At 51.8% G+C, this 17,172-nt stretch overlaps 6 protein-coding genes across 6 annotated transcripts; 5 read left to right on the top strand and 1 right to left on the bottom strand.

Annotated features, from left to right (window-relative positions):
* Positions 1-89: 89 nt before the first annotated feature.
* On the top strand, positions 90-1,717 carry GLO3 (ADP-ribosylation factor GTPase activating protein, ER-Golgi transport; the record flags this gene model as incomplete). Its single annotated transcript, XM_064872060.1, has 4 exons — positions 90-155; positions 211-346; positions 399-582; positions 631-1,717. The coding sequence occupies 4 exons, from the start codon at positions 90-92 to the stop codon at positions 1,715-1,717; spliced, it is 1,473 nt and encodes a 490-aa protein (XP_064732440.1).
* Positions 1,718-2,698: 981 nt separating this feature from the next.
* Positions 2,699-5,649, top strand: PMZ80_003632 (uncharacterized protein; the record flags this gene model as incomplete). Its single annotated transcript, XM_064872061.1, has 4 exons — positions 2,699-2,742; positions 2,800-2,918; positions 2,981-5,496; positions 5,545-5,649. 4 exons carry the CDS (start codon positions 2,699-2,701, stop codon positions 5,647-5,649), a joined length of 2,784 nt encoding a protein of 927 aa, XP_064732441.1.
* A 2,803-nt stretch (positions 5,650-8,452) lies between these two features.
* Positions 8,453-10,387, top strand: PMZ80_003633 (uncharacterized protein; the record flags this gene model as incomplete). Its single annotated transcript, XM_064872062.1, has 2 exons — positions 8,453-8,607; positions 8,665-10,387. The coding sequence occupies 2 exons, from the start codon at positions 8,453-8,455 to the stop codon at positions 10,385-10,387; spliced, it is 1,878 nt and encodes a 625-aa protein (XP_064732442.1).
* A 952-nt stretch (positions 10,388-11,339) lies between these two features.
* On the top strand, positions 11,340-12,422 carry NAG1_2 (Glucosamine-6-phosphate isomerase (Glucosamine-6-phosphate deaminase) (GNPDA) (GlcN6P deaminase); the record flags this gene model as incomplete). The annotated part of the gene is made up of 2 exons (XM_064872063.1): positions 11,340-11,403; positions 11,452-12,422. 2 exons carry the CDS (start codon positions 11,340-11,342, stop codon positions 12,420-12,422), a joined length of 1,035 nt encoding a protein of 344 aa, XP_064732443.1.
* Positions 12,423-12,564: 142 nt separating this feature from the next.
* Positions 12,565-14,075, bottom strand: PMZ80_003635 (uncharacterized protein; the record flags this gene model as incomplete). Its single annotated transcript, XM_064872064.1, has 2 exons — positions 12,565-13,847; positions 13,892-14,075. 2 exons carry the CDS (start codon positions 14,073-14,075, stop codon positions 12,565-12,567), a joined length of 1,467 nt encoding a protein of 488 aa, XP_064732444.1.
* Positions 14,076-15,187: 1,112 nt separating this feature from the next.
* Positions 15,188-16,927, top strand: PMZ80_003636 (uncharacterized protein; the record flags this gene model as incomplete). Its single annotated transcript, XM_064872065.1, has 2 exons — positions 15,188-15,263; positions 15,315-16,927. The coding sequence occupies 2 exons, from the start codon at positions 15,188-15,190 to the stop codon at positions 16,925-16,927; spliced, it is 1,689 nt and encodes a 562-aa protein (XP_064732445.1).
* Between the last annotated feature and the right edge of the window lie 245 nt (positions 16,928-17,172).

The following is a 17,172-nucleotide window of genomic DNA, read 5'->3' on the forward strand; positions in this document are numbered from 1 at the left end:
TACAACAAATCTGTCCCTAACACAACCGCATCCAGTACCCTCAACTTCTGCTGCACAAAACGTTTGATCCCGTATACCGAACATCCAAGATGTCTGCGAGCAAATCGCAGTCGCAGAAAATCTTCGAGAAACTCAAGTCAAAGCAGGCTAACAAGGTGCGAACGATGGTGTGCCCAACGCTGATGAAGAGGTTCTAATCCACGGCAACAGATATGCTTCGATTGTGGGCAGAAGAACCCGACATGGTCATCTGTACCGTTCGGCGTCTACTTATGTCTCGATTGCTCCTCAAACCATAGAAATCTTGGTGTTCATATCTCCTTCGTTCGGTCGACCAATCTTGACGGTAAGCGCCATATACCTACGCTGTGGGAGGAACGGGGGCTGACTGATGGTAGTCTGGCAATGGGCTCAACTGAGGACCATGAAAGTTGGCGGCAATGAGTCTGCAACCAAATTCTTCCAGTCAAATGGTGGAAGTGCTGCCCTTGCGAGCAAGGACGCCAAGGTCAAATACACCTCGAATGCTGCAAATAAATACAAAGAGGAGCTGAAGAAAAGGGCAGCACGAGATGCCGAAGAGTATGTCTCTTACCACCAGGGTTAAGATCTCTGCTTACTGGACTACAGATACCCAGACGAAGTGATAATTACAGACGAGGTAGCCGGAACGCCAGGCATATCTACACCAGCCAACGAGAGTGCGGACGATGATTTCTTCTCCTCATGGGACAAGCCAGCAATTAAGAGGCCTAGTAATCCTCCTTCGAGAGTTGGCACTCCATCAGTCGTCTCTGGAACCGCTTCTCCTTTCCTGTCCGCAGGCGGCGCAAACGGTGCAGCAGCAAGACCAAAATCCCCACTCAATGCCACCGCAGCCGCCGAGAACATTGCAGAGCAATCACTACCTGCCCCTACAGCGATACGTACAACTTCCGCATCAGCCATTCGCAAGCCGGCTGTGGCTGGCGCTGCAGGCGCCAAACGAGGGAACATCTTGGGCGCGAAGAAAAACCAGAAGCTAGGCGCCAAGAAAGTCGTGGAAGACATCGATTTCGAAGCGGCCGAAAAAGCTGCACAGGAAGAGGCAAACAGAATAGCGAAACTTGGCTATGATCCCGAAGCAGAGAAAGCAGAAGAGGAGAAGAAGGCGAGAACATCCAGCATAGCTTCTGCGGCGAAGACAGAAGTCAAGGTGCCCACACCGGTCAGTCCCTCTGCTGCATCTAGGTCACAGCAGCAGCGTAACACCACTGAAGCCGAGAAGCCTGTAGCCAGATTAGGGTTTGGTATGATTGGTAAGCCAGCAGCGGCCGCCGCTCCAAAAAAGATGGGCTTTGGGGCTGTGGGTGCAGCAAAAGCTCCGGCACAAGAAGACGATGATGAGCGCTACGCCCGACAGAAATTCGGCACCCAAAAGGGTATCTCGTCGGACGAGTTCTTCGGTCGAGCTGCCTTCGACCCATCAGCACAAGCCGAGGCGAAAACTCGTCTGTCCGGCTTTGAAGGTGCCACATCCATCTCCTCGAATGCCTACTTTGGAAGGCCAGAGGACGATATACCTGAGGCTGGCAGCGATGACCTTGAGTCCATGGCAAAAGATTTCGTCAGAAAAATGGGCATTACTGCTGGTGATGACCTTGAGAATATCATCAATGTCGCTGGTGAGGGCAGCAGGAGGCTCAGAGGCGCTGTAGCCAGGTACTTGAACTCGTAAGAGCTTCGCACGAGGCACGCGAGACTTCGAAAGTCTCGCCATTCGAGTCAGGAGTCAGCACTTGGTGTATCTCATCAAGCGCTCGCCGGACAAAGTAGGTCTGAAAGCCAGTCAAACAGAGCAATGCTTTCAGAGCAGTTTACTAAGCCTCCTTGCAAGCGTACAACAGCACAGCAGACGAAGGCACCAGTCACTCCCAAGGTTCATCAATGACACACACGAGACACGAAATATGCTGCAACAAAACAGGCCCGAGAGAGAAGAAACACAACGCTCACGTGAAAGCAAGAGTCTAGTGGCCGAAGGATGAGGGCAAAACCTTCCTAAACACATTCTGGACGTTCAATGACCACAAGGCAGCTGTGTCAACGAACGGGCGTCCTCCAGATTTGCACGGAGTATTGGGCTCCAGCTCGCCTCGACGTTGTACGGGGACGGCTACGAGGATGATTGAGGATCCCGGCGTAGTGTCAAGCTAGATGCTGCCATCTTGAAGTATTAGAATAGGCAAGGTCGCCTCCATCTTCTTGGCTCCTGGTACAAGACAGGAAGCAGGTGTGATGAACCACAGGGGTGTCATTATCAGAATGGTTGTAGACATCAGGAGAGCATGCACCGATTCGCATTATCCCTCGAAGCATACCTAGATAGCAGCAGATCGGCCAGAAGTAAACGTAGCACGTGACTGAGCTCGCCTAGTCGCAAACGCGGCTCTGCGAGATCACAGTCACGATCACTCAAAGTTTCTATCATCGAATAATCGAAGTTAAACCTCGACACACATGGCATACCGTTTCTGGTCCAGCTGCAGATGGCACGCTCTTTATTGGCACTAACATGGCCCTGCCCGCCTAGGTCATTTTCCACGCACCGCATGGAGCAGCGTCAGCGACCAACTCTACATTACTCTGTTCCGATTTGCCACAAACTTGCATTGATATTGATCAAGCAGCAAGAAGGACTTCGAGGCTCGCTAGCTAGATGAATGCAAACGGCAATGTCTCAGCCCAATGGGATGAGGCCAGGTATGGTCGCCGGACGCCCGCAGCGCATGAGCCACGCTGACCACAGACGTTCTTCAGGCAGCTGGGCCAGCTCTTTATGATGGGCTTTGACGGGACGGCGGTAAATGACCAAATCAAGACACTGATCACCACCTATCATGTGGGCTCAATTTTACTCACTGCGAAGAACCTCGAATGTGCTGTCCTCTTCCCATATATAATGCCGTTTACGAGTGTACTGATCCTAACTTTGTTCTAGCTGTACCACAGGCTACACAACTAGTTCTGGACCTACAAACACTGGCTGAAACTTCCGGTCACCCCGTGCCTTTGCTCATTGTAATCGACCAGGAGAACGGCGGAGTCAACAGTCTCTACGATGAAACATATATCACACAGTTCCCGAGTGCAATGGGCGTCGCTGCGACAGGCGACAAACGACTCGCACGACAGATAGCAAGAGCGACTGCTGAGGAGCTCACCTCTTGCGGGATCAATTGGGTGCTAGGCCCAGTCCTTGACGTGCTTACGAATGCGAGGAATCAACCCATAGGAGTGCGCTCGTTCGGCGAGGACGTCGGTGTGGTCTCATCGTTTGGCGTTGAGAATGTAAAGGGCTTTCAAGAAGGAGGTGTCGCAACTTGTGGTAAACACTTCCCATCCTACGGCAATCTCGAATTTTTTGGAGCACCTACCGACGTGCCTACAATCACCGACTCGCTGGAGAATCTTTCTCAGAACGCTCTGGTTCCTTTCAGCCATGCCATAGCCGCTGGTATCGATGCAATGATGGTTGGAGGGGTGGCGCTCTCATCGAATCACCTCAACGTTATGCACGCATGCTTGTCGGAACAAATCTGCCGTGATCTCTTACGTACTGAGATGAAGTTCCAGGGCGTTATTGTTTCTGAGTGCCTCGAAATGGAGGCTTTGAGCAGAAATATAGGGATCTCTGGCGGAACAGTTATGGCGTTCAAGGCCGGCTGTGATCTGCTCCTCACTTGTCGCTCTATGTCTGCGCAAGAAGAAGCAATCAACGGTCTTACTGCCGGGCTCGAGAATGGCATGATCGAGCGAAGCAGGGTTCAAGAGTCATTCTCCAGAATCATGGCATTGAAGAGCAAATACACGTCGTGGACAAAGGCTTTCTCACCGCCCGGGTTGGACAATCTGAATCGAGTGCGTGCATCAAATACGAAGCTTTCGGCGTCTGCATACGACAGTTCTGTCACTGTTGTGCGCGACCAGAAGCAATACCTGCCGCTAAACAAAGTCATCCTTCCAGAGGACGAGCTCCTACTCCTGACTCCACTAGTCAAACCACTACCGGCTTCAGCTGCTTTCAGGCAGTCGGGCGAAGTCTCCCGCGACCAATCTCTATCTCCTCGGCCTAATTACGCAACAGACATTATGGTCATGACAGGGGAACGCGTGTTTCGGAACTTTGGGCGTTTACTCGCTCGCTCCCGAAACGGCAGAGTCATGCATGCCTCATACACTGCTAATGGTGTCCGGCCTCAGCATGAAGCACTGCTAGAACGAGCCAAGGCTGTGGTCGTGATCACAGCTGACGCAGGCAGGAACAAGTATCAAGCTGCTTTCGCCAAGCACATTGCGATGCTGTGTCGGCTCTCAGAGGATTCTGAAGGAAGTCTTGTAGAGAAGCCGTGCGTTGTGGCTGCAGTCAGCTCTCCGTGGGATTTAGCTACTGAGAAATCGATTGGCACGTATCTGTGCTCCTACGACTTTACTGAGACTGCACTGCAGGCGTTGGTCAACTTGTTATACAAGGACCAGAAATCTTCCAGCAACGCATCGGAAACTACCAAACGTCTTCGCAGACCGAGCCAGGCACGTCAGCAATGGTTGGTCGAGCACTATCGGGATGACAGAGATAGGTCAGCGCTGAACACGTTGCTTGCTGCCGCTCAGGCGCCATCAAGACCATCCTCGGCGTTAGTGAAGTCTGCGACCGCCGATACCTTTCAGTTGCGCGATGAGCTCGTCGAAGAAGCGCATTTCGTGGTTAGGAATTCATCGACTAAGGAGCTTATCGGCTTCTGTGCAACGTATTACCAAAAGGCAGAAAAAACTGGTTCGATAGGTGCGATAGTGGTCAGCCCAGGCAGGCGGCACCAGTCGGTAGGCCATTCACTCCACGATCGAGCGATTAGAGCGCTCCTTCAAAAGCAAGGCACGAGCAAGTTTAGGCTGGGTACCCATCTGCCAAACGTATTTCCAGGAATCCCGAACATCGACGCTGCGGAGCACAAGAAACTCTCCCAGTGGTTCTCGAGACTTGGATGGAAGATATCACGCGATACAACAATATCTAGATTAGCCATTTCCGACTTGTCGAGTTGGGAAGCACCCGATGGTCTTGGTCAGAGTTTGGCGGTGACCGATATCCGCTACGACCTGGTCCACGGGCAAGAATTTGAGGGAAGCGTTATGCAACACGTGCAGAGGAATGCTCAATCGGACGTCCAGGTTCTGTACAAAATGGCATTGAGCAACAAAGAAGGCTGCGCCATTATTAGAGGCAAGCGTGGTAGCGATGGCAGCATCGTGGCAAGCGTACTGCTGTATCGCAGCCAGTCAAAGCTTGCGCCTTTTGTGCCGCATATCTCGTCCGCCAACACATTGACGGGAGGCATTGGGGCTGCGGTTATGGCTGCGGAACTTGAGAACAAGGTATCGTTATTACAAGGTCTTATTTTACTTGGTGTGAGGCAGTTGAAGAAGCAAGGCATCCAGTCGTTGCTTCTTGATTATGTGAGTTATTTCTTATTTTGAAGACGAAATCTGGCTAACTGTTTTCAGATGGACCAGCCTCTTGCGCTGCCCGGGCTAAAGAACATGGGCTTTGCTGTCCACGACTCATTCGACGAGATCTACAGCTCGCCTGAAGACTGGAAGACTCCTTGATCGTGAGCGGAAGCTGCCATCTACTCAGAACCAGCGGTTGCTTCTCTACCTTTAAGTCGTACGCCTTTCTGGCTTTTGACCTGGCACAATCGACCTAAGCGGTGTGGACAAGTTTAGGCTCGAAAGTAGTCGCAGTTGAATGACGATCTGACGGGAGGAAGCCCTTTGACAGCTCTCCGAAACGGTCTGGTACAAGCAAACACGGTGAAGTCGCGAGCATTACATTCAGCACGACCTTGGAGCTCACGTCGGGCGAACGTCAACAGTGCATCATCAGGCCTCCAAGGCTGACCCCATACCTCAGTCATGATCGACATCCATGATCGACGATATGGTGCAATCAGGCTAACTCTGTTGTAACACCCTGTCGTCTAAGAGCTCGGGAGGATCGAGATAGCTTGCACGGACCGGTTCCGCCTTCCAGCAACAGCATGTCCACGCAGCACTTCTCCATAATGCGCAAGCGGAAGCAACCTCCTCGACACCTTCCCTACATCCCGGTCTAAGGATATCGTGGAGATTTCTGGGGTCCTTGCGCTACTCATAGAAAGCAATCGCAGTCTATCAAGTAAGGCGTCCTTTCCTGGTATGTCCCAGGCAGAACCAACTAAACTGTGCATTGCAGATAACGTAGAAACGTGCTACAGGGGCCAGCAGATAAACTGCACGGTGTTGCAAATCACTGCGAAAGAATGCTGCACCCAGGCGTCAGCGTGCATGCAGTGCACATACGCCTGTCTTGAAGCTGAAAGCAGCCAAGCACGATCGGTTACTCAGGATGCGTGATTAACAAGGATACGGTATGCTAGCGTGCTCCGAGTGACGCATGGAAGACGTCGAGAAGGGTTCACGAGCCCACCGAAGAGCGGTCGAAACTGCACATTTGATTGGTGGCAGAGGTTTAGCGACACCATTTTCTGGATAGAGTTAGGGTTCAACTTCGTTTATTGGTTCTTCGCGTGCAGGAATCGCGGAATGTCGGCTACCCGTAGGACAAGTCTCTGGACGCAGGTTGCGCTTGTGGTAGGTAGCTCGAGACTTGAGGCAGAACCTCCGGAGTTGAGGTCGGTGAAGGTCTGTGAAGAGCATCATGCCATTACGACTTTGATACAAATAGAGGAGCCGTAGGCCATGTGGCTCCGTAAACCAGGTGCAACTCGAATGCCAGAAGCCTACAGGACATCGCGTATGATCGCGTGTTGGAGGAGCACAAAACCAGCAAGCACTCGTGTAAGTGAGAACGCTAAGAGTGCAGCTCACCGAATCTCCTAGCCCTTATTTGGCGATCACGGTTTGAACGGTGGACAGCTCGACTCAGCCTAACCATGATCAACCCTCCACAATCGTGGCTAAATTCAGAGACCGTGGCACAACTAGTGAATCGTCACCGCCGGCGAGCGTCGGCAAACTTGAATCCTTCGAGGCGATCAAGAATTGCCAATAATCTCACATGCTTTGCATTGTTATCACAGCATATAGGAGAGAGCTACTGACGAGAAAAAGAAAGCAGCACTCGCGCATTCAGTTGCACACACCGACTCGTGATCGACATAACAGAAACCACGAGGTCTGCCTGTCTCCACGATCACTTGTCCTGAATGACGATCAGCATGCAAATGGCAAGTGAGCGCGCCAGCCAAACAAAAATACGAAGGCATCTCGGTTTGTTCTCTTAACACTACCAGAAAAGGTTTGGAACAGTTCTATTGATGGGCCAATCAACCCTTGTCTGCCAGTCGTATGATGCCACAAAAGTGCCAGGGTGAGCTGCAGCACAATGCAGAATTGGCTTGCTCCACGCCCGTAGTCTGAAATTGGGTAAGCACGCTATGGGTGATCAGCAGGCGCACCTTAGGCGGATACGCCGTCGAAAAAATCCGCGCTAAGCTGACTCGATCATCGCCATATGGCGCATCACCAAGTGGCTCTTTTTCCGTTCACCATTAGAGCGGAGGACTCTGTCCCTCGACCAACGATCTGCCTCTCTTTCCGAAACAGAGAGATAAATGGACGAGTATTTAAGGAAACGTCAAGCAGTTTCCCGATGGACGCAATCTACAGTACAGTAAAGTGCCCTCGAACCATGCTGCATGCATCTGAGCCAAAAGATGACGCCGCCTCTTCCATGATTTCGGCAAGGCCTTGACCCGACATGACCAAGCATGACCTCGAGGCAGACTATGGGTCCGTCGCGCTTGAACGCTGCTAACCCAGGAATGCCTGTTCGGCCTAAGCCTGCCACCAAAACTACCCCATCTCTTCTAGAAGTCTGCACAGAAGGAAGCAGACTCGAAGCTTCCTGGAGTTCCTGCAGCCCATCTCCTCATCTGTGCTCCCGCCCCGTCTTGTTTTGAGATGGTGTCCGACATTTCAGGTACAATCGCGAGGCTCTTCGTCCATCTCACTCTCCGACATTTCGTTCCTGTCATACACGAATAGGCCTATACTGTTTCAGCCCTCAATCCTGCAACTACTGTCATCGGACGAGAACCCATCGTACTCATTTGTGATCTCATATTGTCGAACAGAGCCAAGCCTAGAACTAGAACTTCACCTCTGCCTTATTCAGCAGTAACCCGCGCATTGTCTCCTACCGGCCGACCTTTCTCCAGAATACTCGATTCTCGAAGCCCTAAGTGCTTCTGGACAATCCCCATCAAACTTTGTTAGTGCTTCGCACGAGGAACATCTTTGTTGCGTACGGAGAGCACTCTATCTGTACAATCGCTTGATATTGGATCCATGGTCCCCCAACTATTCCAAACAGGAGCGCCCGTCACTATAACAGTCGCGTTCGCCCAACATGGCAGCAACAATGGACAATTATGATACTGTGAACTTCCTGCCAAGTCCTCTGCCATTTGGGAACCACAGTTTGCATCTAGACTATATGAGTGCAGCATCTAACGTCGACCCACTCGATCAATATTCCAACTTCGATTCTGAAACATACGTTAGGTAAGCAACAACATATACCCAATCTCATTGAGCGTCTGGCATGGCTAACACAAACAGTGGAGACGAGATGTCTTATGCTCATGGCGGAGAATTGGCACACCGAGCCATGCTGAAGAGAATGTCAAGTGGCTTCGAGGACCCCTTCGCGCACGAAACCATCTCACAGTTTGATCAGATGCCAAACGCAGAGGGCATACCCGGCAGCCCGTCGATGGATCGAGACAGCAAATACCTCTCCTTCTCCATGCCGAGCTTTCCATATCGTCTATTCAGCGAATCCTTCCAACAGTGCTACGTCAACATACAAGCACAATTACACGGCATGTTCTTCCTGGCAGAATCCCAGTGGCCAAGCGGTATGGACACAGCTCCTCCACCACCGGAATTAACATGCTACAGACGCAACTTATTCCAAGTCACAGGAAATGTTATGGTGCCAAGGAATCTAAGGTATATCTTTACTGAAGATGGTCGAAGGTTGCCCATCTACGATATGGAGCTGCATGTGTCTGCAACGGAGTCTGTAGAAGGAAACCCTGTCAAGATTATCTCAGTGCCCTGGAAGACACCGACCGGCACCGAGCCGACCAAACAGGACGACAAGATAGAGAAAGAGCCTCCTACCATTACCTTGGACAAACTAGCAGGTTCCGACATGGACTCCGAGTTCAACACTATCCCAGTACAATGGAAGCGGCTGCAATTCAGGATAGCCACGGCCAACAATGGTCGCAGGAAAGAGCTACAGCAGCATTTTACCCTCCACCTTAAAGTCATGGCTACGGTTTCCACGGGTGACAAGATGTCGATCGCAGAATCACACTCTGGGGCAGTGATAGTCCGAGGTCGAAGCCCACGGAATTTTGCAGCTCGAAAGGACGTTCCTTTAAGTAGCTCATCTACTTCCCGGAAGCATGTGCCATCACTTTCTCGTTCAGGCGAAAGCTCGACTTCAATACACCAAATCACGTCAGCACCAAAACAAAGCTCACCTCAGCAGATGCCTCGGTCACATCCATGTTTCGAGACTGGCGACCTCCAGCGGCCAGAAGTCGATCTCAACGGATGGCAACAAGCTGTTTCGCCTTTCCCAGAGCCATCGCCTACAGCATATCCTCACTCGTTGCCGATGAATCCGCCCGCACCGATAACATTTACTGGTGCCCCAAGTCCCGATGTAGCACAAACACCATTCGGCTTCGCGTTCTCACCTGACCTAGGACATAACACATCCGCACCAGTCAGCCTACACTTCGCATCCGATGATGAAGGCGGCAATTCGCCATATCCACAACAACAAAGCTCAAGGACGTCGAGTCGGCCTCCAACCTCGAATCCTAGCCCCTCTCTCGTGACCAAGCCGAGAGCCGCAACATATGCGCCGGCTACATCACCCCAAAACATGGTCTCTGAGCCACCTATAAAACAGAGGCAGCGGATGCATACACACAACGCCTCAGTGGGCATGTCGGTGTCCGCGCCACCGATGTCAACAGGAGTGGGCGTTCAATTCGACCAACATGCACAACATCCAGCGGCTCCACAGAGGCCGCCTTTGCCACACACGATGTCGCATATGAGCCACCAGTCTCACGACGGTGGCAACGCGAACGGCCTGTACGAGTATTTTCCTTTATCGATCGATGAGTGGCAACCTCCTGTAGAAGCAGTGTTTAGACCTCATGTCGTACACCACGAGGTACCCCTGGATTCAAGTATGAGGAGTCCCGGCGGTATGAGCGGGAGGAGTAGCAAGAGGTATTTTTCCGAGATGGTGTGAGCATCGCTGAGCCAAGGAGAAAGATTCATCGTTCACGTACCGTCCTATGATGTTACGACGCATGCACCGGGCGTTCAAAAGTGGTTCGCAGTAAATCAAGGGTTGCAAAAAGTCCATCTACACAGCGTCGGAGTTGGTTGCTTCAATCCTTGGTATGGTTAAGGTCTCTTGTGGATTGACGAAGGAACGGCTTGCAAGACGCAGCATGGCACAGTGGAGGCTCGACGTAGAAATACTCTTGCAGACAGGTGGTCCGACCCTCAAGCCTGCTCGAGTGATCAAACGATTTCTTCTCTCAGCTCCGAATGTGCGCCATGTTGCCAATTTCCGACCATACAGAGGCTCATTCTTCGAGCCTGGCGTGTACATCGTCTGTCGACATGATACTGCTGCTTCCCTCGCCTTACCGCGCCTGTAATAGATCCTTATCTCCCTACCTAGGTACCCTATTGATACTTCCGGCTCAGTTGCCCAAACAAGATTCATGTGACAAGCTACATTCACTTCGGCAGATCGAGAGCACAACCTGCGCAATGCAACGTGGCATCCGACCCGAATTCTTTCTCATCACATGCAACCTCACTCCGCAACACCTCGCTGGAATGAAACCCTGACTTCTGGTATCATTCTATCAGGCTACCCAATCGTCGCGCTCATGCACGATATGCGATATTCGCTTCTGACTGGCCCGAGCATGACATCCTTCCGCGGTTTCCTCGCCCTCCCTCTGGAGGATAGAGAACTGATGTCAGGTGTTACTTCATCCGTTGATGTCACCCAGAGGCACGTAGAGGAAGCGAGGGGGATAGTTATGGATGTCACCTGTGAACATGCGCAGTCTTGCCTTTGTATTCTGTTAGACGATTCAAACCACCGCTTCCCATTCTTAGTACCTCATCTTTGATCAAGAATCGTCTCTGTGCAGTACTGATTGAATAGCTAACCTAAAGCCATGAAGTTAATCATCCGAGAAGACGCCAACAGCGCTTCCGAATATGTAGCGCAGTACATAATCCGTGAGCAGAGCAACCATCGAGCGTCGAAGCGTCGCTAACCAGTCAAAGATCGCATCAATGACTTCGAACCAACGCCCGAGCGGCCCTTCGTTCTTGGACTGCCAACCGGAAGCAGTCCGGAACTCATCTACAGACACCTCGTCGAAGCATACAAGAACGACGACGTCTCCTTCGCAAACGTGGTCACATTCAACATGGACGAGTATGTTGATCTGCCTGAGGAACACCCAGAATCATATCACAGCTTCATGTACAAGCACTTCTTCTCACATGTGGACATCAAGCCCGCGAACGTTCACTTGCTCAACGGTAACGCCGAAGACTTGGTGGCTGAGTGTGCAGAGTACGAGCGCAAGATAAAAGAAGCTGGTGGGATTGAACTGTTCCTCGGCGGTACTGGTCCAGATGGTCACATCGCCTTCAACGAGCCGGGCTCTTCTCTGAGATCACGGACTCGTGTTGCCACGCTGGCCGAGGATACGATTCGTGCTAATTCGCGCTTCTTTGACAACGATATCTCGCAAGTACCGAAGCAAGCCTTGAGTGTTGGTGTGGGCACAGTCATGGATGCCCGAGAAGTCATCCTTATCATCACGGGCGCTCACAAGGCTATCGCGTTGCAAAAGGTTGTAGAAGGTTCCGTCTCACATATCTGGACCGCCAGCTGTCTCCAAATGCACGAGAACGCAATGATCGCATGTGACGATGCGGCCACGGACGAGATGCAAGTCAAGACTGTCAAATACTTCAGATCGATCGAGAAGATCGAGCAAGAACAACTCGCACGGACGCAGCTCAACAGCGAGGATCCGAGACTACAGCAGTGGCGCGGCGCTCTGAAGAAGCTTGAGATTGACACGAGTCAGAAAGCTGCTGCTCCTGCGAATGGAGAGATCACGCCTGATAGCATGACTTCGCGGCTGCACGATTCAGCGATTGCTATTGATGATATGGACAAGATGGAGGATGGGTTGAAATTGACGAATATGGGTTCAAGGGTCAACAGCATGGCTATGTAGATGCTCGGGTTTTCTAACATAGCGTTGCAAGGGAAACACTGATCAGGTCAATATCCTTTACTTCATCACTCCGTAGCTTGTGCACAGCCTTTGTTTATAGCTCTGCGCTGGATATGCTACCAATGTATACCTAGCTAATTCATCACAATTTGGCATATACTGTCGGCACACTTCCTCCCATCTCCACCAATGTGCTCTTGTTCTTGACCCATGCCTCCAGCCCTTTCCGGCCATTTTCCACACCAACACCACTTTGCTTCCAGCCACCAACCGACATCTCAGCAGGACTCTCCCCCCAGGTGTTCACCCACGTAATGCCTGCCTCGAGTTGGCGCACCACGTCATGGCACTGATTGATATCCTTGCCGAACACACCAGCAGCAAGACCCATCGGCGTGTCATTGGCTCTTCGTACAGCCTCTTCAAGCGTGTCGTAGAACAATATAGACATCACGGGCCCGAAGATCTCCTCCTTGACAATTTTCATGTCGTCAGTGCAGTCTGTGAACACCGTCGGTCTCACCCACAAGCCCTTTCTGACCTTCTCCGGCAACCCCTTAGTCAACACCTCCACGTCCAGCCCACCATACAACAGCTTCGCCTTGTCACCCTCAATACCATGCCTAATATACCCAACCACCTTATCATAATGCACCCTACTAACCAACGGCCCATAATTCGTACTCTCCGCAAAAAGATCACCAGCCCTAACATACTCCATCTTCCCCACCAAACACCTCTCAAACGCCCCCTTCATCGCCCTCGGCACGAAAACCCTCGTCCCATTAGTACACACCTGCCCCGTACTAAAGAAATTCGCCATCATCGCCCCATCAACCGCACTCTCAACATCCGCATCAGGCAGCACAACCACCGGACTCTTGCCCCCCAACTCCATAGTAACATACTTCATCTCACCCGCCGCCGCACCCGCAACCTTCCGCCCCGTACTGACCTGCCCCGTAAAACTCACCTTCGCAACATCAGGGTGCCTTGTCAGATACGCGCCGACGTCCCCACCGCCATAAACGACATTGAAGACACCATCTGGCAGCCCAGCCTCCTTGTAGATCTTCGCTAATTCCTCCGCGTGCAGACTCGTGAATTCACTCGGCTTATAGACCATGCAGTTCCCCGCCGCGAGGCACGGCGCAGACTTCCACAGCGCGATTTGAATCGGGTAGTTCCAGGCTCCGATGCCGACGCAGACGCCCAGGGGCGCTTTGGTGGTGTAGACCCACGCCTCCGGGCGGAGCGGGAACGATTCGCCGTTCAGACCGCCGGAGGCGATGAGGTTGGCGTAGTACTCGAGGACGTCGGCGCCGGTGGCGATGTCGACGGTTGAGGTTTCGGAGTAGGGTTTTCCGGTGGATTGGGTTTCGATTATGGCGAGGTGTTGGGTGCGACTGCGGATTATGCTGGCGGCTTTGTGGAGGATGCGGCTGCGCTCGATGGGGGGTGTTTGGGACCGGGGGGGAAGGCGGTGGTGCCGGCGGATATTGCTGCGTCGAGGGTTGAGGGGGAGGAGGTGTGGATTTTGGCGATGGGTTCGAGGGTTGAGGGGTCTATGGCTTCGATGACTTTTGTGTTTGTATTTGAGGATGGCTGGGGTGAGCCGTTGATGAAGGCGTGGCGGTCTTGGAAGATGGCCATTTTGAGGATGGTTGCTCAGTAGAAGTGGTGTGCGAAACGTGTAGTGGTCTGGTAGGTTGTGCTTTCGAACCGGGACTCCTGTTTTGTCGACTCTGAGGAAATGCAGGTGCTTGTCGATGCTAATGATTGTCGGGTGTTGTTTGAGGTGGTACGATATGGGTTTGTAACCAAGCTGGAGGTACTTCTGGAAAGCGTCGATAATCACTGATAGATGGTTGGCTTTGAAACAAAAAAGACGCTTCCGAGTCCTTGTTTTGTCCTACGTGTCTACAATCGGTATGAATCTGAACAGCCTTCTGTCATAAACGCTTGTCACCCCACAGCAGTATCGAGTTTCGAAGACTTGTTGCGGCTAGTGAAGGCCTGTAAGAATGGGATTTTGCCGAAGCTCTTTGATCCTAGTCACTCAAAACATATTCAATTTTGGCCTAGTATGACGCAGGCTCGGCAGGATTGGGTTCTAGCGTACTTCTTGCGGAGGTCCTGTTGCCTGTAAAAGGTCAAATGCAGCCGAGCAAGTGGCGCTAACCACTTCTAAAAGTTTTCTCTCGAACCTTTTTGCCTCGCCTTGCCTTCAGATTTTGTTGCAGAGATTTCGAATCCGAACTCATTCCGAGCGTTATTGCTTCTTACAGCTTTCACATCACTAGTCGCATGGTTGCAATGCCCCTCTAGCAAGCACAATGCATCGTTGGAGGGCCACGCATCTCAGGAACTTCCTGCAGCTCACCGCCCGCAGCTTTGTTTCGCGGACACGGAGGCTGCATGTACTAGGGGAGCTTTGAACTTAACTATGCCGTTATCAGGGTCACGTGGCCTGATCAGCCGTCCTCACCGAGCTTTTTCACGCTTTACTTGATATGGGGTTGAAAAGCATGACAAGCGTATCTCAGCGGCTCATGGATCTGGGTCCCAGTGCATTTCTGGCGAATCCACCTCTTATGAATATTTCAATCTTTGCTACAAGCTGAACAAGTCTTCTTTTCCGGAAGTACATATCAGAGGCAAAGGTATCAGCTTCTCAGGTGAAGGGATCTCATAGCACTGCTCTTGCCTTCTTGCCTTTTGTCGACTGCTCCTGTAGAACCAAAGCAACAACGAGATATACAGCCATGGCGACAACTACACAGCTACCAGCTGCCGATAGCAACAGCTACGACTATGTCATCGTCGGTGGTGGCACAGCTGGTACGAATCACAGAAGCCCAAAGCAACCATTACCTTTACTGACATGAATAGGCTGTGTCATTGCATCGCGACTTGCAGAGTATCTTCCTCACAAAAGGACACTGTTGATTGAAGCTGGTCCTAGCGACTTCATGGATGACAGAGTTCTTGACCTCAAGAAGTGGTTGCATCTTCTCGGTGGTGAGCTCGACTACGATTATGGCACGACTGAACAGCCCATGGGCAACTCGAATATCAGGCATTCTCGGGCGAAAGTGCTTGGAGGGTGCTCCTCACACAACACGCTGATCTCGTTCAGACCGTTCAAGTTCGACATGGACATTTGGCAGTCGATGGGCGCCAAAGGCTGGACTTTCGACTCCATGATGAGAGTTCTCAACAATCTTCGCAATACTGTTCAGCCTGTGCACGCCAACCATAGGAACCAGCTTTGCAGAGACTGGGTTCAATCGTGCAGCGATGCGATGAACATTCCCGTCATTTCGGATTTCAACAAGGAGATTGCAACAACCGGCTCCCTAAGACAAGGCGTGGGCTTCTTCTCCGTCAGCTACAATCCGGATAACGGATACAGGTCTAGCGCATCCGTAGCCTACATTCACCCAATTCTGCGAGGCGAGGAAAAGCGGTCGAACTTGACAGTGCTTACCAACGCCTGGTGTAGCAAGATTAATCTGAGCTCTGACAAGAAGACGGTGACCGGAGTCAATTTGACGCTCCATGACGGCTCAACACGAACTGTCACCCCCAAGATCGAAACGATTCTCTGCGCTGGTGCAGTCGACACGCCACGACTCATGCTGCTTTCGGGTCTTGGACCACGCGAACAGCTGTCATCTCTTTCTCTGCCATGCCATGCTGATCTCAAGGGTGTAGGCGAGAATTTGCTAGATCATCCCGAGACCATCATTCTATGGGAGCTTAACAAGCCAGTCCCACCGAACCAGACGACCATGGACAGTGATGCGGGTATCTTCCTCAGGCGCCAGCCGGCAGATGCCGCTGCACAATCGACCTCTTCGAACAACCCATTCAACCCGGAACAGCTCGCAGATGGCGACATCGCCGATGTCATGATGCATTGCTATCAGATTCCATTCACCCTGAACACAACCCGCCTGGGTTACGACGAGGTGGTCGATGCCTTCTGCATGACTCCCAACATCCCACGACCACGATCGAAAGGAAAGCTCTACCTCACCTCTGCGGACCCATCTGTAAAGCCAGCTCTCGACTTCAGATATTTCACAGACCCCCAAGGTTACGATGCGGCCACGTTCGTTTTCGGCATGAAGGCGGCCCGGAAGATCGCCCAGCAGGAGCCATTCAAATCATGGCTCAAGCGAGAAGTTGCTCCGGGACCAAATGTACAGACCGACGAGGAGCTCTCCGAGTACGCGAGACGAGCAGCACACACTGTTTATCATCCCGCAGGTACAACGAAGATGGGTGATGTGACGAAGGATGAGTACGCTGTTGTGGATCCGCAGCTGAGAGTCAAGGGATTGAAGGGTCTGAGAATTGCTGACGCTGGTGTGTTCCCGAGTATGCCAACTATCAACCCTATGTTGACTGTCTTGGCCATTGGTGAGCGAGCTGCGGAGATGCTCGCTGAGGAGGCTGGCTGGAAGAGACCTGACGTTGTTCTGAAAGCTTCATTGTAAGTTTTTGGGCAGGTCAAATATTTATTTGAAATACACGGCGTCCAGCTAGTGGCTGTATAAGAACGGATGGCATCGACTCCATGAGCTTGTGGCAAAGGTGGGACATTTGTGCAAAATAGCGAATGGTTAGAAACATGGCGCATGGGGGCTGGTGCAAGAAACGTTTCAAAATCTATTATCGATGCTCCCTATAAGTGAACTCGATCTATCCTCTTTACGCTACATGCATCAATCATTGAAGACTG

This window comes from Knufia obscura, assembly GCF_036327395.1.
Source record: "Knufia obscura strain CCFEE 5817 isolate CBS 148926 chromosome Unknown scaffold_3, whole genome shotgun sequence".
In the NCBI taxonomy this organism is placed as follows: domain Eukaryota; kingdom Fungi; phylum Ascomycota; class Eurotiomycetes; order Chaetothyriales; family Trichomeriaceae; genus Knufia; species Knufia obscura.